At 40.4% G+C, this 21,518-nt stretch overlaps 1 protein-coding gene across 3 annotated transcripts in view; it reads left to right on the top strand.

Annotated features, from left to right (window-relative positions):
* The first annotated feature begins 1,121 nt into the window (after nucleotides 1–1,121).
* LGI1 (leucine rich glioma inactivated 1) overlaps nucleotides 1,122–21,518 on the top strand; it is a 40,250-nt gene continuing 19,853 nt past the window's right edge. For 2 of the 3 annotated variants that reach the window (XM_025396569.1, XM_025396572.1), the window contains exons 1-4: nucleotides 1,122–1,688; nucleotides 2,089–2,160; nucleotides 20,792–20,863; nucleotides 20,959–21,030. In XM_025396569.1, coding sequence (XP_025252354.1) covers nucleotides 1,474–1,688; nucleotides 2,089–2,160; nucleotides 20,792–20,863; nucleotides 20,959–21,030 — 431 coding nt within the window. In that variant the 5' untranslated portion in view covers nucleotides 1,122–1,473. The remainder of the gene's footprint in view (nucleotides 1,689–2,088; nucleotides 2,161–20,791; nucleotides 20,864–20,958; nucleotides 21,031–21,518) is intronic. The other variant, XM_025396571.1, reaches the window with a different exon arrangement.

Genomic DNA, 21,518 nt, shown 5'->3' on the forward strand with positions numbered 1-21,518 from the left:
CTGAACAAGGGATTGAAGTTAGCATGGGGCCAGCTGCATGAGCGAAAGGGTAGAATGGCAATGCTTTGAGCTCTGATGCAGAATGAGGTTATGTCAAAATAGCATTTGCTCAAGCAGTCCTTTTAATACTGTCAGTCTAAGAAGCTAGAGGAGAAAGGAATGTGGACTGATATCCCAGACTGGTCGTGCCAGCTTGAAGGATGGCCACCTTCACCATAGTGAAATAACCCACGGGAATGTTTTCCTCCTCTTCCTCCATCCCAAGAGTCTTCCTACTCTCTTGCACTAAACTACCCCACCCCAAGGCCAGGGCCTCTTGATTGCTTCTTTAAATGAATTTTCTTTTCCAACAGCCCATCCTCACCTATCGAGTACATGAGTAACATAGCCGGTCATTTTCATTTAATTCCAGAATATCTCTACTATCATCCCCATTTTACAGACAGGAGAATAGATTCAGTGAGTTCACAGCAGACCTGGGTTCTCAAAGCCAGGTGTCTGGTTCTTAGTCCAGCATTTCCTCCACCATGTCACAGCCTCGGGACTGAGCCAGGCCTTTTTCAAAGCCCCAGGAAGCTAAAGCTGGCCGCCTCCTGCTGGCAGGGAGTTCCTTCCAGGCTTCTGGTGCTACTGCCAAAGAAGGGAGGGTAGGAGAAGAGAGGGAGGTGGATTATACACAGAGAGGGTCCGCACTTCTGTTTCCCTTCCTTGTCACGGAAGGAGAGAATGAATTACGTGGGGGACCCAGGGGGATAGGAAAATCAATCATTCATGACAGTTAATAAATGTCAGAAAAGTATTTACTCACATTTATCCCCTGAAAGTCACATTCTTCATCTGTTCTGATTTGTCTTTCACTGATGGCATCAGCCAGGTAGGCTCAGCAAGAAACAGCAAAAGGTTTTAGCCCAATGTTGCGGAGAGAGTTTCATTTAACTTCATTTTTTTCCAGCCAGGGCTGGCTCCAAAGCTAGTTTTTCTTACTAGGTTGTTTGCTACATGAAAAGCAGACTCCCAGAGGTTTCTGAGATTGCCGACATCCTATGCAAGATGACTGCTCCCACCCACCCGCCCACCCACTCACTAATAAGACATAATGCCGTCCTATTTTTGGTAACAATTAAAGGGCCTCCCGGTGAAAGCAGAAAGCTGTTTATTTTCTGTGACATCACTTCACTTTGCCTTCGAAGGCTGGTCTGTGCTCAGTGTTTTCGTGGTGATGCAAGTCGGCTCTCTCCTCCAGCAGTTGGATCCCTCCCATCTCACAGTACCTCACAGGTCTCTTCCCCCGAGCAGTGCATTGCTGGAGCGAGGAGAAGCTCACGAATCAGCTGCAGGTCTCTGTTTTGAAAAAGCAGAGATACAGAGGCAGAGGAAAAGGGTGGACTCCTATGTGACCTGTTCTTAGAGCAAGACAATCACCATCTGAATTCCAGAAGCCCTGTTCATGGTTGGGGATATTTTCTCGACTGCATGGAATCAGAAAGAAGCAAAAGGATGGGAAATGCCTGCATTCCCCTGAAAAGAATTGCTTATTTCCTATGTCTCTTATCTGCGCTTTTGCTGACTGAGGGGAAGAAACCAGCGAAGCCAAAATGCCCTGCCGTGTGTACTTGTACCAAAGATAATGCTTTATGTGAGAATGCCAGATCCATTCCACGCACCGTTCCTCCTGATGTTATCTCATTGTAAGGCCCGTAAGCATTTTGATATCTAATTTACGATTTAAAAATTCCAGCCGGTGGATTTGGGGCTTTGCATGTATTTGTAGAAGGGCATGGAGAGAGAGATTCCTCTTGCATGCATGGCCATTTGACAGTGCTAACATTTGCTGCATTTAGAATTTTTGATTTTTTTAGCTGCTACTGAACATGCTTAGATACCCCCAGCCCTGAACATTATCATGAGAAACCTGTAGCCGATTCATTTCTCTTACTTCATCCGGGAAGGAATAGTATCGTACTTCATAAAATAGTGTCAAAATAGTCACTGTTATGCTAAACCGGATTAACATAAGGTTTGTTCTGTGTGTGTGTGTCTCTTTGTGTATGTCTGTTTGTTTGTTTTCTGTTTTTTGTTTTCTTTCAGATCCTTTGTGAGATCTGGTTTTACTGAAATCTCAGAAGGGAGTTTTTTATTCACACCATCGCTGCAGCTCTTGTGAGAAATATTTATATCATGACTATTTTTAATATGGCATATATTTGGATAAGCCTTCTAGTAAAATGATCTCAATATTAATTTTGTCAAATGTGATTCTATTTCTGAGAAAACAGAATATCAGTAAAGTGAGAGGTAGATGGGTTTGTTTGCGACTTCACACCAACAGTGCAGATTGAGTCTTACAATGGTAAATTTGTTAACCTGTCGTGCTGTCTACTTTAATGGCTATTCATGAAGTTGTTGGAATGTTGCAACAATGATCCCAATTCCATTCCACTATTTTACTTTCATTTTTAACTTGGGAACTTTGGTTCTTTTGCCCTGGAGTTTTTGAATTAGTCAATACAGAACCCAGCATAACATATGTGTTCAAGATGTTGTCTCCCGGGGATCTGGGGCAGGCTGCTACTCTGTATGATTTACCATGTGGGGGAAAAAAACACCTCAGCTCTTTCTAGGTAATTCCTTAAAATATCAATTCTCAAGAGACAGTTTTTTAATCTCATCTAATTTATAACTAGTTCCCTTACAAGGAGGGAAAGAAAATATTAATATAGAATAGTGCAAAGGATTACTCTCTGCTATATGTTTTGAGTTGGCCACAAGGGAACCACATATTCACTCTATGCCTGAAAATATTCAAAAAAATAATATTTGACTAAGAAATCAGATCTGTTCACAGGCATAATGGAACACGTAAAATTTGTTCTGATGTGTAATGTTTGGCAGTTAGAGTCCTACTTCTTATAGCGGTATCACATGGGGGTCAAGAGGTCTCCCAGGACTTAGGTATCAGGTCACAGACTTGGTTTGTAGCTGGAGGGATATGGGCAGAACTAGCCAATTGTGGATCAGCTGAGTCTTGGCTATCTTAACTGCATGATTCAGGACCCAAGCCTTTCACTTGTTTGTTTTTTATTTTTTTTATTTTCTTGCCTTACCTGGCCATTTTGGCTGTTTGAAGTTACATACACAGAGGCAAACAGCATGGAGTGAACGTTGGAGACAAGTGTTTAAACCTCACCCTGCCACTCATAGAACCTAAGCATGTAGTCTTGTGCAGATTACTAAATCTAACTAAGCCTCAGTCTTCTTATCTCTAAAATGGAAGTGAGAACACATATTTCCAAGGTTTAAGTAGATAAAACACTCGGCATAGGGTATGCCGAATGCTTACACATTTTATAAATGGCAGGGTTTAAAAAATTTGCATCAAGCTAAAAAGCTAAAAGTCACTCAATCTATTGTTTTGTCTATATGAAATTCCTAAACTGGTTTGACTGTTTAATTGAATTCACAAACTTGATCAGTTGTTTTGACATTATGTAATGTTGTTGGCTAATGTCCTTCTACTGGCTGATGTCTTGAAATGATTAACAATTGACTAGATATTCCTAAGGAGTTTATCTATTTGATTGATGGCTAGTGGTGTGACTGGGGGAAGTGTTAGTTGGCACATCAAACAAATCCAAAAAAGATAGATTCTTTCCCACAGAAAGGGGCAGAGTCTCTAATGCTGAGATCCTTCCATAGGATAAGAATTTGCTGTCTCTGAGAAAGTGATAAATTGTGTTTATGGTGCTCACTTGTTAAATGAATAAATGGCTCATTTAAAAAGCATCCTTTTGATATGCTAAGGCACCTCCCTTCCCCTAGGATAGTTACATAGATCAGTCCTTAAAATTCTAGGAGTAGTGTCAGTAGACACTAGATGGACATTAGCTGTGGCACAGAAAGCCTGGAGTGATTAACCTAATCAGTTACCACATCTCCGCTTTGTTTTTGTTGGGTGGACCCAGTCACGGCAAGCACAGATGCTGGACAATGTTATAGAAATAGTTACCGGCTGCTGCAGGGTAATGTGATTACACGTATTTAGAATCACAGAGGGAAGCCAAGGGACTGGTTTTTAAATAGCCCAACCGAGTGTGTGCCATGCCCGTGTCCCATGCTCCGAGTTCCTATGGAACATTCCAGCCTTTATTTCTAAAAGCAGTTCAGGTTTCAGAAATAACAAAAGGCGAGTAATTCTCGCCCTGTGTGTTCTCGGTTAACTCAGATTGGCTAACCTCAACATGGTAGACTTGTGCCAGTGCTGATCTTATGCAAAATTGTCAGGGGCCAAAGTTTGTCCCTAATCTCCAGGACCCTGTGCCTAAAGACTGCTCTCCATCCTTCCTGCCCAATGTTCTCTGCTTCCTCCTATCCTCAGGAAAAGGCCTAATAAACTCATGTGCAGTGAGTAGCAGATAGATGAGAAGGCTCTGAATACAAACTATGAAGCGATCATAACAATTGTGGGAATGCATGGATCCCAGACAGAAAGGTCTCTTCTGTGAAACAGGGCTGTCCAGTGCCCTGAAAACCCCATATGGGCTGCCAATCCCCCATTGGAACACGAAGACCAGTGGCATTGGACCACCAGATTAGGCCTAGATTGCACAAGCCGTTGAGGTTTGCAATGAATTCCAGCAACATTTGTGATTGTGAATTACCACACTCACCCCTCATACACTGTGAAGAGATAAATTTCAGAATCAATTCAGCGTGATTGATGTAGGAAGACAGTTCACAGGTTTCTTGCTTTGTTGTTGGGAAGGGTTAAAGCAAATGTCCTATTTCCATCATCCACCCAAAAAATCTGATAATGTCGTTATGCCCCCAGATGCTTTTTCAGAGCTTCTGCAAAAGCCATGATGAGAAGTACTTGTTGAAATGTCAGTCTGGGGTACTGAGGAAAACAGACATGGTATCTTCAGTTACATGCAGTGTTTGGGAAAAGATCCTGGTAGGCCGTGGCTGGCAGTTTGTGTTGGAGAACAAGAAAAACAGAAACCCACATTCTGTAGAGAGGAGAGAGAAAGAATAAAATTATTCAATACAAATTCATCAGATTAGTTGTAAAATACATTTTTTAAAAAATCTCATTTATGGTTTTAAACGTAACAACAAAAACCTTTCCAAAGCAAATGCAATTTCATTCATGTTTTACATAGGGCCAGTTTTGAAACATAACCAATGACAATGATTATGCATTCTAGCTTGCTTTTAGTGATAGAAAGTGGTACTTTTAGTGAATGGAATTTAGAGAAATGTGTTTTCACACATTACAGCCCTGTTCCTTCTCAACTGCAGACTGAAATCCCCAATGATATGGGCTCATGATGGAAGTGAAATTCCAATTTAAGAGGACAAAATGTGGCCACGTCATCACCCATTTATAACGTATTTTAATTAACTAAACCCCTGTAATTCCTGAGAGTGTTCTATTTTCAGGGAGTGATTTCCAGGGTAGTTTTAGTATCATACTCAAATAAAATAACACAAAACAAAAACACTGCATGTAAGAATCCGATGTGACCAGAAAAAATTTCTTAGTATTCCAACTGGATGTGGTCTTGTTTGAAAGACAGAATTGATCTTTGATCTTTCAGGGTCAAAGGAGGGGAATGGCATTATTTTAAAAATTAATCCACAGTCAACACATAAATACATGATCCATAAGAAATTAAAAAATAAAAACAATGGAAAAGCAAAAGACATGAACAAAGGAAGGAATCAGTCCATCCTTACTAAGGCTTTATCATTTAGTCCTTCAAAATATGATCTGTCCGGGAAAAAATACCCATGGTCTCCTTTACCTTTAAAGCAATTGCTACCTTTTTCTCTTCCTCCTTATATTACAAGCCTATAATTTAGCAGTCTTCAATGACCACTCAAGCCAGACCTATCAGCCAAGGGTGCCTTTGGAGGAATTATTAGCTGGTTATAGATGAGCATGTTTTGGTTTATACCCAGCTGATGTCCCCATGATGGACCAAAAAGCATCTAGGCTGTTTTGTCTACAATTTGCCCAATGATCCATAGATCTAATCTTTAACTTTTTAACTAATTACTTCTTTTTGTTTTTACTTTCTTAAAAATCATTTTAAGTTTTATTTTAGATTCAAGAGTCCATGTGCAGGTTTGTTATTTGAAGCGAATTAATTCTCGTAACTGCACAAACTAGCGCTCACCACAAATGTTTTCCCTGAAAGCGTATTTCATCCTTTCAGTTATTCAGACAAGAAATTTCAGAGTTACCTGACCGCTCTCTTTCACTGTCCACTTCCCCCTGGACACGTATCCTGTCCAACAGCATGAGAATCTGCCTCCTCCTCTTCACCACAGCACCACTGCCTTCATTGAGGCTGCATTTCATTCACTGTTTCACAGGCTGTGGCAGGAGCGTCCATGCCTCCCTGTTTGCTTGCAGTTCCCATCTGACCCACCTCCATTAGCGTTGCCTTTCCTGAGACATAGCTCTCCGTGCTTTCATGACTCCCTAGAAACAGAGAAAGTCCAGACACCTGAGCTGCCGTCCATAGCATTTGGCCCTTTCTATTTGTCCAGGGTTATCACTCACACCATTGACTTTACACACACACATACACACACACACACACACACACACACACACACGTGCCCAAACAAGTTCTGCAGGATCTCATTCTATGACCTCTGTTGATTCTCAAATTCTCTAGACTTTACTGATGTCTGGCACTGTGTGCCATTTATTAGAGCTATGGTGCTTGTATCTGCCTTGTGTCTTTCTTGGAGGATCACCCACAAGCTGTGGTCCCAGAGAAAAGCCCAGACATGGCTTCCCATATATTTGTTGAATCCAGTTTATGTTTCCATCGATTTTGTGTTGAAGGCTCCTGTGTTACTCTCAGCAGATAGTGCTGGTCATGTTCACACTCTTTCTGATGTTTGGTGCACTCTATCTGAGTTCATGTGGACTAATGGTGTGGAGGTCTGGGAAGTGAGCCGAACTAAAAAACCTCGAGGAGATATTTGCTCATGAAGTTGTAAATTCAAACTTCCTCAGCAGAGATTTCCAGCATACCAGATTTCAAACACAAAGCATCTAAGCCTTTCGTTAGACCCACCGCTTGAATCTCTTTTGTCCCACGCTGACTTCACATTTGGCCTCCTTGGTTTTTAGTTGGACTGAAGAGGCTGACTAGTCTGTCCTGGGAAGGGTAAGATGCTCCTTTATCCAGTCTGACAGGACATCCAGAGGGAAATGTTAGTTAAGCACTATTAATATGAAAAGAAAAATCATTAACACAAAGATAATTTCCTTTTTGATTTATTTAAGTACCTGCTTAGCCAAAACAAGTATTTACTTATTGTATAGTTGCAAGCAGCAACAAAATGAAAACAAAAGCCTCCCATTTTAGCAGACATGTTTTGAGACTCTACTGGGTAGCAGGTAAAATGTTGGGCTTTGTGAGGGACACAAAGATGAGTGACACGCTGTCACTTTTCACCCTGATATGGCAGCTCCAGGCTGGTAGTGATTCTTGATATGGTAAATTATACTTTGCCTGTATTTGAATGCATTGGTTTCATTTAAAAAATTATTTTTATGTAAGTAGAGATGAGGTCTTGCTATGTTGCCCAGGCAGGTCTTGAACTCCTGGTCTCAAACAATCCTCCCACCTCACCCTTCCAAAGTGCTGGGATTACAGGTATTTGTCTGGCCTGCTTAAATGTATTATAATGTAGTCTTGATAAGTGTTCTCATTTTGTTCAAAATGATATTCAGTTGATTAGTGATGATGGTGATGCTTGCTGGTTGTTGATGCTGTGGCTAACATGGGCTACAAAATGTCTGCAAGGGCTTCACAGCATCAGCTGTAATATCAAAACAGCTGACCCTGGTGAGCTGGCAATGAGGCAGACAACACAGGCTTGTGGGCAGATAAGCATGGGTTCAAATCCCCACTCTGCTGCTTACTAGTTGTGTGATTTGGGGCAAGCTTAATCAAGTCTTGATATCTATATCTACAAAATGAGGAAGAACCATAGTACCTATTGCACAGATTTACAGTAAGGATTAAGTAAAACAGTGCATGGAAAATGCTTGGCAAGGTTCCTGTAACTCAATACACATTAGCTTTACTACAGTATCTGAAAATCGCTTTAATTGGAACTACCGTAACATCAGATTAGTGTCTGATTGTATAATCTGCATTTGCCAATAATCTCAGCTTTAAACATTTTGTGGTTCTGTACACAGTTCTCCAGCAGAACTTGCTGAGAAACCTTTTCTTTAAATACTTCTCGCAGGAAACATGAACTATTTACCTTTCAAAAAAAAGTCATAACCCTCTCCTTTCTTCCTCATGAATAAAATGACTGGCACCACATTTCGCAAAACGTGCCAGATTTTGTTGAAATAATTAACATCGGCAGTCTTCAGATGAATGGTTCTATGGTAGCATAGAAAGGGGCCTGAAGGAGAAGTCAGGAGATACGGGTTTGAAATTCAGTTTGACCACTATTGGGCTGCATGACCTTGGGTAGTTCACAAAATATCACTGGACCTCAGCTTTTATTGCATAAAATATTAAAGGTAGATTAAATTGTGGTTCTGAAACTCAAATGCTAGTGGGGTTTGAGGTGGTAAGATCAATGAAGGAAGCAGTTGAGTATAAGACAATAGGGAGTAGTGGTGACTGAGGTAAACCAGAGAAGACATGTCTTACCTAAAAATGACGTCCCCCGCTCCAACTGACTATTGCTGAAGGGAATGTGGTACATACATATGGAGCCCTACCTTCCTAATTTTTAGGGGAAGGTGGAAATCTGGAAATAGATTTTTAAACAGGATAAAGACCAAACAAACATAGGTTGGCATTTTGAGACCCTTGCATTTGATTACATCTAAGGTCTCTTCCTATCTTAAAATTCTGTTGTATTTTACAAACAGTTACTTTAATATAATAAAGAAATGGCATGGTTAAAGAAATGGACAAAGATGGCTGGGTGCGGTGGCTCACGCCTGTAATCCCAGCACTTTGGGAGGCTAAGGCGGGCGGATCACGAGGTCAGGAGATCGAGAACATCCTGGCTAACACGGTGAAACCCCGTCTCTACTAAAAACACAAAAAATTAGCCGGGTGTGGTGACAGGCACCTGTAGTCCCAGCTACTTAGGAGGCTGAGGCAGGAGAATGGCATGAACCCAGGAGGCAGAGCTTGCAGTGAGCCAAGATTGCGCCACTGCACTCCAGCCTGGGTGACAGAGCGAGACTCTGTCTCAAAAAAAAAAAAAAAAAAGAAAGAAAGAGATAAAAAGAAATGGACAAAGATTATTGAATCAGTTCTAACAAGCCAATACATTAGGTTGTTCATTGAAAGAACCTCATAATGTGAAACTGGCTGTTGTAAGATTATTAATACAATAATTGTCATTCCCAATCTCCCAAACAGGTCCAAAGGGACCTTACCAGGCTCTCCCTGTGGTAGCTGATGATAAAATGATGTTTCAGTATCCCTCTCATGGAGCAAGGATTGGAAAAAAATTGTTAGGCCCATTTTTACATAGCAAGATGGCAGGTGCTTGCATGTGTAAAATGTGATCAAAAGGCAATGAATCTTTAAAAATACAAACTAGAATGTATACGTACAAATCACTCTTGACTTCATAGAGGGCCATAGATTTTGCCCAACTGTGCTTCCATGGCTAAAGATTTCTGGACCCTCCTTTGAGAACTGTCTTTACTTCCAGTTTACAAGCCATGCAATAAAACCAGGCAAGGTTTTATTAGAGGCATTAGTTATTTTTGTATTGCTTGGTGCTAAGCATTTTATAGATCTCATTTTTAATGTCATCATCATGGTAACCTTTTGAGGCAGATATAATTATCTCCATTTTGCAAATGAAACACTGAGTCCTAAAAGGTAACCTCCTCAATGTCACGCCGCTATTAAGTAGCAGAGCTGGGGTTTAAACTCATGTCCTCACTTTTAACCACTGCTGTCTACTTCTTCCTGAACATGAATCATCATGCTTGACTTTGCATAGTTTTGTTCCCAAAATCAAATCCCCTCTCAAAGGGTCAACCTTCGCCATTAACAAGGGTATTCAGGAGAATGTGCCCTAATTCCTGGAGACAACGACTGAAAGGAGTTTCAAAAGCCCTTTGAAAGAGTGGCCGCATTGCTGGCAAGAGCCGCTAGTTTCCCTAGGTTGCAACTCTCATTTATATGTGTAAGCTCTGATCTCCTCGCTTAAACAAAAATAGAGAGAAAGAAAAGAAAAAAGCAAAAGAAAAAGGACTTATTTACTTTAAAGTTACACCTTAGACTACTGTTGTCTAAACTTGTGTCCTGTGGAGCAGTTGACCTGAAAGAAAAGAGTTCTGTGCTCAAATAAATTTGGGAAACTGCACGTTCTATCCCTGCTTGGTTATTTACAATGAAGGTACCTTGGCAGAGAAACATCTCTGAAATTATTCAAAATTGTTTACTTTTCTTAAAACCTCATTGAATATTGGTTCTATGGAACATGCAGTACTTTGGAAATATATGCATATGACAATTCACTTTATTTTTAGCTTAATTATTTATACCCCACCTCATTCTAGAGAGGCTAGATAGCAAAGGATACGCAGGTGGAAAGAATCCCATCATAATGGATACATTAAACGTTCTGTCTCCACATAAGGAGTAACTCGGACCATTTCGTTAGTGTGGATTTGTTGGTGTGACCTCTGGGAGTCAGCCTCCCCAGTAGGCTCTCTACCTGTTCAAGGGATTTAGTACACACCCCTTCTTTAAGGACCTCCCACTAGATCTCCAGCTTTTGGAGGAAGGAGATGACTGCTTGCAGCTCATTCAACAGGAAAAGGCTTCTGAGTGTAAATATATACTCTCACTGTTTTTACTTGGAGCAGGTTTCATCACAGCTATTTTCTTTTCTTTTTTTATTTATTTTTTATTATTATTTTTTGAGACGGAGTCTTGCTCTGTCGCCCAGGCTGGAGTACAGTGGCGCGATCTCAGCTCACTGCAAGCTCGGCTTCCTGGGTTCACGCCATTCTCCTGCCTCAGCCTCCCGAGTAGCTGGGACTACAGGCGCCCGTCACCACGCCCGGCTAATGTTTTGTATTTTTAGTAGAGACGGAGTTTCACCGTGTTAGCCAGGATGGTCTCAATCTCCTGACCTCGTGATCCGCCCACCTCAGCCTCTCAAAGTGCTGGGATTACAGGCGTGAGCCACCGCGCCCGGCCTCATCACAGCTATTTTCTAAATGGCTAAACAAGCATTTCCCTGGGTATGTTCCATGGAATATTCATTTTGTAGGAAGCTCAATGATAAAAGAGTCCCATTATCAGTGAGATTAGGAAACTGTATGTTGAATTTCATTTTGAAGAGTCTCAATTTACTTAAGGATAGAAAAGGCATAGTTAAGAACTCTGATTAACTTCTTTAACCCACTTTTCCTAAATGTATCCGCCAGTCTTTGTGCACATAAACCTATTAACCCCTTGAAGGTCGTGCGTTCCAGGGAATATACTCTGGGAGTATATACTCTGGGCAAGGCTGTTGTAGGTTTCCAGCAGATACTGGGCAGGGCTGATACTAAAAAGAGGGAGTTGGCTTCCTCATGGCCACTCACCAGTCCTGGGGAAGTCGGGAAGGCAGAGAACAAGCCTTAGCCTGGAATCCCAGCTCTGCCACTTCCAAGCTTCAAATCACTTCACCTCCCTCACCTTGGTTTTCTTTATCTCTTACGTGGAGAATATAAAACCTACATCTTAGTGTTCATCTGAGGATTAAAATCAGATGTCAAACTGTTGAAGATGAGGGCTGGCATGGAGTAGGCCCTTCTCCTTGGTGTTCCAGGACTGGGGAGATCCAGGGTGATTTTATAAACACACGGGGAGGGTGGGCTGCTGACTAGTTGTGCCAATTCCTAGAAGAGAAGAGTTTTCACTGCCCTGGGATGAGAGATAATCCCAGGAGAATTGGGGATCACCAAATGGGGGTTACCACTCAAAACGGAGTGGGCACATGCTCAAATGTTTGCTAGTGTGCATGTCAAGGACATCCCTGCAAATCTAAAATCCACATCCTAATCCTAGCCCCACCACTGACAAAAGATGTGACCTTGGTTAAGTCACTTAACCTCTGCCAGCCTCAGTCTCCTCATCTGTAGAAAGAGGAGTTGGACTACGTATCTCTCTGGAGTGCCCCCCACCCTCAGGTTAGTGTGGAACCAAATTTAGGTCATTCCAATCAATCCAGGTTGAAGAGTTGGTAATCTAATTAAGGATCAGCTGAATTTTCAAGATTGAGAGTCAAAAAGAACTGTCAAATAATGTACTTGTGTGATGTTTCCAATTTTAATGCTTTTCTGTATTAGGAGCATATTTTAAAATATTCAAATGTAAATTATTCACATGGCACATGCACTTAGAATGTGTGCATTTAACTAAAGTGAATCATCAGCCTATTATTAATTATCATTTAACCAGCCCTATTCTTTTGGATAAAGGAGAATATTAGTAAAAACCAAAAGGTTTGAATCATTTAAGCAAAGCCAGCTTTAAACAACTTGGCAAGCCCCTGCAGCTGTCCTTCCATATCGTCTAACAGCTGTAAGCTGTGCATCTTGTGCTCTTTCATTTACATATACATATGCAAACAAACCCATGTTCACTTGGGAGTGTGCACACTCGTGTTTGTACACACTGTCCATGTCCTACCTAATATCCTAGAAGATGTCAATCAGAGTCTTCTTGGGGCAGGTGACATCCTCACGGGACCTGAGTTTCCTTTGCAGTAAAACACGTGTCCTTTTCCTAGATCTAAGAGCTCTTCCAGCTCCGACATTTGATGTCTGTGCTCTTTGCTTAGCTATTCCTTGGCAGGAGCATTGGAGATATGCTCATACACATTACCTCACATAATTTTTAAAATCATCCAGGAAGTCTTTTTGCATCCTCAATCCTATTTTAACAGATGATGAAACAGATTTACCTACTTAATGTGTAAACATACAATTATAACTGGCAGTTACAAGCTTAGAAACCTGATTCTCTATTCTGAATCCAATCAATTCATTCTCCAAGTGACCACCAGGTGCTGGCTACTCACTTCTCCCGTCTTAATCAGAGTGGTTTTCACGGAGTTGGGAATCATTTGGAAGAGCCCCCTAGATCATCTCCCTCCATAGCCAGGAAAACCTGCTCTAGGCTGGAAGATGGGATGCAGGCCACTGATGGGCCAGATACAATTCTAATGGCAATCAAGATATTACAGGTGACTGGAGAGGGTCTGAAGAAGTACGTGTCATTAGAGCCAGGGTGCCTGGCACGGGACCAAATGAGCAGTCTAGTTTGAGACAATGGGAACTTTTCTCAGCAGGAGTCACCCTTCCCCCAACTATTCAGCCATCTGCAGACCCGCCTCCCCGCTCCCCAGACTCCACATGCCTACTCTTCCATGAATGAAGGCTGCAGTGCTATAAGGATAGACTCATACATCTTTAGAGCTACAAGGGACCTCACAAATGATCTAGTCTAGTCTCCTTGCTTTACAACATAGAGAGAAGTGGTATGCTCTAGGACACAGAATTTATGGTCTATTTTATATTAGGACCTAGGCTTCCTGATTCCCTCTTCAGTGTGCTGCTTCCCTGGCCTCTGGAGAGGTGAGGCCCCAGGGCAGGCAACCACCTCAGTGGCGCAGCAGACTTAGCACCAACACATGAGCCTGCCCAGTCCTTTGGCTCTTATGCATTCCCGACTCTGGCCTCTCACCTGGAATTTGGGCAGCCTTGACCTTGACCCCCTGTAGCTATATCCTCATTCTTAGATCTTCTGCTTCTTCATTTACTTCTCTGTTGCTGGCCCTGAGTTCCCTCTGAACTCTGAGCTCCATGCTAACCCTGCTGCCTACTTTTCCGTTCCTTTTGAAGTAAATTCTGTGTGTTCTACCTCTCCGTTTAACCAGGAATCCCCTAACAGCTTTATGGCCTTAGTGTGAAAGTGTCACTTAGTCATGACGCATCCCTATAGACAGCGGAACCTGGAGGAATTAGAGCTTAGTGTTAGCATTTTACAGGCCACATCCTCTGATCCCAGTTTAGTATTAATAATGAAATTATGAAAGCTTAAAAAAAAAAACAATTACAGGGAATTTTAAGAATATTATTCTAAATTCCCATTGAAATGAAATACGCAATTTTAAAAGATGAGTATGGAGCAAAACTTACTGGATGCATTACACAAGGTAAAGTTCCATTTTCTAAATACTTTCGTTTTTTATTCAGAAAGAATAAAAGTATATGATTGAGCACTAAACTTAGTAAGCATCCTAAGGAAATCAGGAGAAAAGCAGTAAAGAAAAGATAAAATAATAAATTAGAAAATAGTGGGAATAAAAAATAAATCCAAGATTTGATCCTTGGAAAATGCCAGAAACAAACAAACAAACAAACAAACAAAAAACAAAGTGGCAGACATTTGAAGGATATCACACACTTGAGTAGGGGAGATTCTGTAAATTCTGTTAATTATTCAACAGAAAGCTTTGGGTAAATTTGGGTAAATATTTAGAAAATAACAAGGCAGTGTCTTCCCTCACACCATACATAAAAGTAAGTCCCAAATGTATTAAGAGTTAAAAAGAAAATGTTAAGGGGAAGATGTAGGCAGTATTTCCTTGATCTGAAGACAGGAAAGGATATTTAAAGAATGAAATCATGTCTTTTGCAACAACATGGATTGACTGGAGGCCATTATCTTAAGTAAAATAACTCAGAAAGTCAAATACTGCATGTTTTCACTTATAAGTGGGAGCTAAATAATATGTACTCATGGGCACAAAGTGTGGAATGGTAGACATTGGAGACTCAGAAGGGTAGGGGGTAGGAGGAAGGGAGAGATGATGCAATAGTTAACGGGTGTATTGCACACTATTCGGGTGATGGTTATACCAAAAGCCCAGACTTCGCCACTACACAATATATCCATGTAACAAAACTGCCCTTGCACCCCCTAAATTTATGATTTAAAAAAAAAGATTAAAAAAAGATTTTAAAAAAAGAATAAAGGCAGGCTGGGAGCGGTGGCTCATGCCTGTAATCCCAGCACTTTGGGAGGCCCAGGAGGGTGGATCATCTAAAGTCGGGAGTTCGAGACCAGCCTGACCAACATGGAGAAACCCTGTCTCTACTAAAACTACAAAAATTAGCCGGGCATGGTGGATTACATGCCATGGTGGATTACATGGATTACATGCCTGTAATCCCAGCTACTCGGGAGGCTGAGGCAGGAGAATCACTTGAACCCGGGAGGCAGAGGTTGCAGTAAGCTGAGATCATGCCATTGCACTCCAGCCTGGGCAGCAAGAGTGAAACTCTGTCTCAAAAAAAAAAAAAAAAAAAAAAAAAAAAAAAAATTAAAAGCAAAGAAATAATACATAATAGGAGTTGATATATTTTGTTAAATAAAAATTTAAACTTCTCTATGTTAAAAATCATTAATGAAAAGGCAAACCAGTAATCAGTAGGAAAAAACTTTCAGCGTCAAAAGAAATAGGAAAAGACTAAGTAATATCCTTAATAAATAAAAAGTGCTTAGAAAGCAACAAAAGGAGTCAAAGGACATGATTTCATAGAAAAAGAAATAAAAATGATAATTTTAAATGTTGGTGAGGATATGGTCAGATAGGCATTTCTATACTCAGAGTTGGACATGTAATTTGGTACAAGTCAGCAGTGAAGAACCAGAGATTTAAAAACCATCCATAATCTAATAATGGTACTTTTAGAAATCTATCCTAAGTCTATCATAAGGAAACAAGTAGAGATAGGAAAAATATTTATATATGAGGATGGTTATAATCATTTTTATAATAGTGAACATTGGAATCAATAATAAGAAAAAGTTACATCATGATATATCCATAATACAAAACTTACTAATCTATGGAAACTGTATTTTTGAAAAATTGATTGTCATGAGAAATTGTTCATGATATAATAAGCAAATGAAAAGGACACACAATAATATAATATGATGTCAATTTTAGAAATACATTTGTGTATATACCATATGTGTATTATGCATATGCATATCAGTGTCTTTGGGTAGTATGATTATGGTGCACTTCATTTTCTTCTTTAAGCTTTTCTGTGTTTTCCAGAATTTCTACAATGAGCATATATTATTTATAAACAGAATTCACCAAAGTGTATTCAAGGCTGGGTATGGTGGCTAATGCCTGTAATCTCAGCACTTTGGGAAGCCGAGGCAGGTGGACCGCTTGAGCCTAGGAGTTCAAGACCAGCCTGGGCAACATGGCAAAACTCCGTCTCTATAAAAAAAAAAAAAAAATACAAAAATTAGCCAGGCTTGGTGTTGTGCTCCTGTGGTCCCAGCTACTTGGGAAGTTGAGGTGGGAGGATTGCTAGAGCCAGGGAGGCGGAGGTTACAGTGAGCCGAGATCGCGCCACTGCACTCCAGCCTGGGTGACAGAGCGAGACTTTGTCAAAAAAAAAAAAAAAAAAAAAAAAACTGGAAAAACCTCACAAAGTGTGTTCAAAATTTTTAAACTTTCTACTTGAAAAACACAGATTGATATGATCTGGATGTGATTTTAAGACTGCTTATGCTGATTAATTAATTCCTCTAAGAAAGGCATTATTGTTTAATTACTTTTCTTAAATCCATATGAGCTGAGTGGTGGTATTATGGCTGCTCGCCAGAACATGGTTATTATGTCATTATGTGACCTGGGACCTATGCTGAGAGGTCACCCAGTGTGTGGAAAGGGGCACTGAACCAGGGGTCTTGGGCCTTGTGACCTCAAGGAAAGCGTTTAGTAGCCTTCTGGGCTTCAGTTTCCTCTTCTGTCAAATAGATCTTACCTGCTTTACTACTTTCATAGAGTTGTTCTAAAGACCAAATAAGATAATCCAGGCAGGAGTCTATGACATGTAGGCTATTATGAAGGCAAAGATCATTATTCAAAGAATAAGCTAGTACCTGCCTGGAATTCACAGTTCATATAAATGATTTTTCTAAATCTCCCTTCTGGTAAGGAAACATACTCCCGTGGTTGCTGAAGAAAAAATCCTCCCCTCTCCTCCCACAGCCCCTTTTCTTACTGAATTAATAAGTGCACAGCCCTTGGGGGAGGGTATAGACAGATCAGGCACACCCCTGTGTCCACCTCCACCAAAATTCTAGGGGAAAATGCCTGGCTTCTTAGGAAAATGCTTCCCTAAAAAAAGAGGAGAAACCTCAGACGTTCCCATGGAACTGGGGCAGAGGGCAAATTCTGCACCACCTCTGCACAAACCCACGGGCTGACTGCTTGGCAGGCCTGCAGGGTCCAGATCACTGATCTGTGGCTCAGAGTAAGGAGGTCATTTGGACGGTACGTTGGTTTCACAAACCCCTCCATGATGCTGCTGCTGTTGTGAGGATAGTTGTCACTTCCAACTCATATTATTGCAGACATTAGGATACATGTAGTTATAGGGACAAGAAAGTCCACAGCTCCTCCACGCCCCACAGCAACTGCTCCAGGCAGACTTGCTGCAAGGAGCAGAGGCCCCTTGGTCACCACAGGTAAAGGGGACAGTGTTTTGACCTGGGAAGCTTACCATGTGCAACCCTGGCTGCATATGGGTCACCTAGGGAGCTTTTCAGTAACCCAGGCGATGCCCCTGGTTTAGAATTTTACCAGAATCCCCGAGAGTGGGAACCAAGCATCAGTATTTTTGATGCTGTCCAGGTGATTCCAAGAGCAAGCAGCATTCAGAAGCATTGGCTCAGGTTCCAACACAGATCTAGGTATCTCTCCCATACCAGTTTTCAAAAACTTCCCTTGGTGAGGTCTCCATGACCATTCTGCACTCTCCCAAGCATTCGTTGCACATACTTTTGCCTACCATGGATCCAACTCAACCCTAACACATCCTTTATCCTTTAGCTTCTCTACTAGGTGGCTGCACTTCTCAGTCGGCCAATTCCAGATCCCCAACAAGGGTCTCATCTTAGCCCAACTCACCTTTTTAAACCAGGCTACTTGGGCCATGGGATGCTGGTTGATTTAGAGACTGACTACTCTGTGGAAAGGGACAGAAGTTGTGTAGTGTAAAACATGGCCACCGTGGTCTGCCCCAGTTCTGTTTTTTGTGTAGGTGGGGTGGGTTGGGCACAGTTTCCCTTAATAGAGACTGTGGAATACTTTAACGTATCTGGTTCAATAACAAATTATAATAATGAAATCAAACATATTTAGAAGAATCCGTACAAATTAAGGGTCAGAGTTTCATCCTCTGTATAGAATATGATGTAGGAGTCTTTTTAAGTATACGTAGGATAATAAAATGGATAGCCCACTCAACTATCTTTAGAATGTATGTCTAATTTTATACATCTTTTTCCATAGAAACTACAATTGAATTTAGAATTGAGAGATTATGGTATTCATTATTATCTTAGCCAGAGGGGTTTTTTTTTTAGGTTTTATAAGAAACTTTTAAATTGAAGTATAATGTATGTAAAGAAAAAGTGCACATGTTATAAATGTACATCTCAATGACTTTTTACAAAGTGAATAACCTTGTAAACAGCACCCAGGTCCAGAAATTCAGTATTATCATTACCCCAGATGATGCCCCTTGTGTTCCCTTCCAATTGCTCCTTGCCTCCAAGGGTAACCACTCTCCTGATTCTAGCAGCATACATTAGCTTTTGTACTTTATATAAGTACAATCATATAGGATGTACTTTATTGTGTTTTGGCTCCTTTCCTCAAATATTCATCCATAGTTTTGCATATGTATTTGTAGTTCTCACCAGAGGTTTTAGTCCTTGAAATGTAGTTCAACAAACATTATTCCTCCAGGAACTGTGCTCGGGGCTGGGGACACAAAAACAAATAAAGGCAAATTCCTGCTGTAAGAAACATTTAATCCAGTAATTTGGTAAGGATCAGAATTTAATGTAAAGTGAATTCCTCTTTGTTCAACAAATATTTATTCAATGTCTACTATAGGTCAGGTGCTGTATCACAGGTGCTAGGGATAAGAAATGAACAAGCAGACAAAAAATCTAGCAGAAATCCTCCCTTTTCTTCCCGTGACATGCATGGGCAAGTTCTGCCCACTGATACTCATTTCCCTCTCTGTCCTGCATCTGATTTAACATAAAGGGAAGTAGCAATGGAAACTATTTCTTCTGGCAACTTAGAGTATGAGATTATGAAGTGCATGGTCCGTGGGCCATTTTTCAAATCAGTGAGTGTGAGAGGTATAATATTTGTATATACCAATTTCTGCCTTATTCCATTCTGTCCACCACTGATGCTGCCTGTACTGAATGCAATGAAAGTCTGGAACCTAAGGAAGCCTTTGGATGTTAGCTTACCTTGGAGTCAAGCTGAGGAATCTTCTTGATTTCCAGAACCATGAAGTGAGAAGAGACACAATTGCCAAAGCTGTGATGGAAATCATACAGCTTTGAATTTGTTTTAGTAATATGGAATTCTAACATGTATCACTATTCATTAGTGCTGGCTTTTCAGAACCTAGTGAATTATCTGGGTACAAAGCCATGACATTAGAGGCATAAGGGATTAGAAGACAATCCAACACCACTCTAGGATTGATAGTTTAGGAAGAAATGCAAGAAATCATCTCCTTTTGTTTGGTTGGTTCATTCCTATCCCCCATTCTCCGCATTTTTATGAAAAATTTTAAGTATATATAAATGTAGACAAAATAGTAAAATTCACTTTTATGTATCCATCTTTCAGCTTCAAAAATTATCAACTCATGCCAGTTTTTCTCTAACCCCTTGCTGTCCCCCTCCTCTGATTATTTGAAGCAATCCCAGATGACAAACAGATGACTCATAAATGTTCAGAAAGTGAGATCTCCTAGTTTTATTTCCTCTAGTTCACAGGCTCAGAGGTGAATTCAGTGAGCTAGTTTGTGGTAGTTATATTTAATCCCCGGTTTCAAAGTAAAAGTGATAAGCTTTACTAACAGAATTACTATTATTATTATTACATTATGACATAATATAATATATTGTTGTACGGTTTAGCCTAAAACTACCTCTTTTAAGCCTCTTATTCAGTTCTCCAAGGAGTTCAACAGGGTGTGGGATGGCTGATTGATGTTCTTTTTCATCAGTAATTTCAAAACCAAATCCTTGTGGATTTTGAAATTGCAAATATATTTGTCCAAGTAAAAGCTTCAACTATTCGGTGATAAAATGGGTCTAAGACTCTTCCCAAACCTCATGTTTCCCATTTTCAGTCTGTTTGCAAAGGAGGAGGCTGGTTGGTGTTCATGGAGCCAGTGTCAACTGCCTCTCTATTATGAGATATCACAACACAACTGGGCATGCAGCTTAATTTTTTTAGGTTTCCCAGTCTCAAAACCCCAAGCACCATTGTTTTTGCCAGTCAGAACACTCCAGAGGTTTCTAGAACAAGTAGAAAAGATTATTAGTGCCTTTGTCATGAAAATATGTAAAATGTTGCTTTGGCTGCTCTGATTGTATCTCAAAATATCACCCAGGGCAGGTGGCAGTCATTGTGAGGAGTGGGGCGGCACCAGGCACCCCTTGATGAGCCTTTGATGAGGAGATGATTAGGAGTAAAAAAATGCTGCATAGATTATCTGCATAACTAACACTGTAGCAGACAGCCATGCAGACATTTTTCTGTATACAACTCCCACTCATTTTTCTGAGAGATAAAAGCAGCCAAGATTGACAATCTGTCAGTTTCACCATTTTCATTGTGTACTTTTTCTGGGCAGGTTATTCACATCGAACTCCTTTGATGTGATCAGTGATGATGCTTTTATTGGTCTTCCACATCTAGAGTATTTGTAAGTAAAAAAGCTTTTTTTAAACATGATGATTCAGGACAAGTACTCTCAAGTTCCTGTAACTGTTTGACAAAAAATATTATAACTTATTGCAGATTCATAGAAAACAACAACATCAAGTCAATTTCAAGACATACTTTCCGGGGACTAAAGTCATTAATTCACTTGTAAGTATGAATATTGCTATTACTTTTTAAGCTTGCTAATGGACAATGCAGTTTGATCACCTGTGGTTAATGCACCTACTTTATGAGTGTCCATAAAAATTTAAGAAACCCAAATGATTTCTCTCCATGCACACTTGCCATCTTTCCCTGTCATCTGTCAGAGGGTGTTCAAGAAATTGATTACTATTAATATTTGTATCCTAAATCAACCATAATTAGAAAAGCAATCTAATGCAGGGAAATTGTGTGCCTGAAATAACTTTTTTTATTATCTACATCATTACTTGCTTCATGGATCATTATGGGTTGACTATGTAATTTGATATCAGCTTTTCTTTTTCCTCTATAAGCCCTCACTTTATATACATTTAAACATAATATAGCCGCAGACGATGTCTTCATAATACCCGATCAACTTGTTTATCAGTGAAATATTTAATTATTCAATGGGTGATTACAGCTAACAGCAGTTGTTCTTAACAGGGAAC

This window comes from Theropithecus gelada, chromosome 9 (genome assembly GCF_003255815.1).
Source record: "Theropithecus gelada isolate Dixy chromosome 9, Tgel_1.0, whole genome shotgun sequence".
NCBI lineage: Eukaryota > Metazoa > Chordata > Mammalia > Primates > Cercopithecidae > Theropithecus > Theropithecus gelada.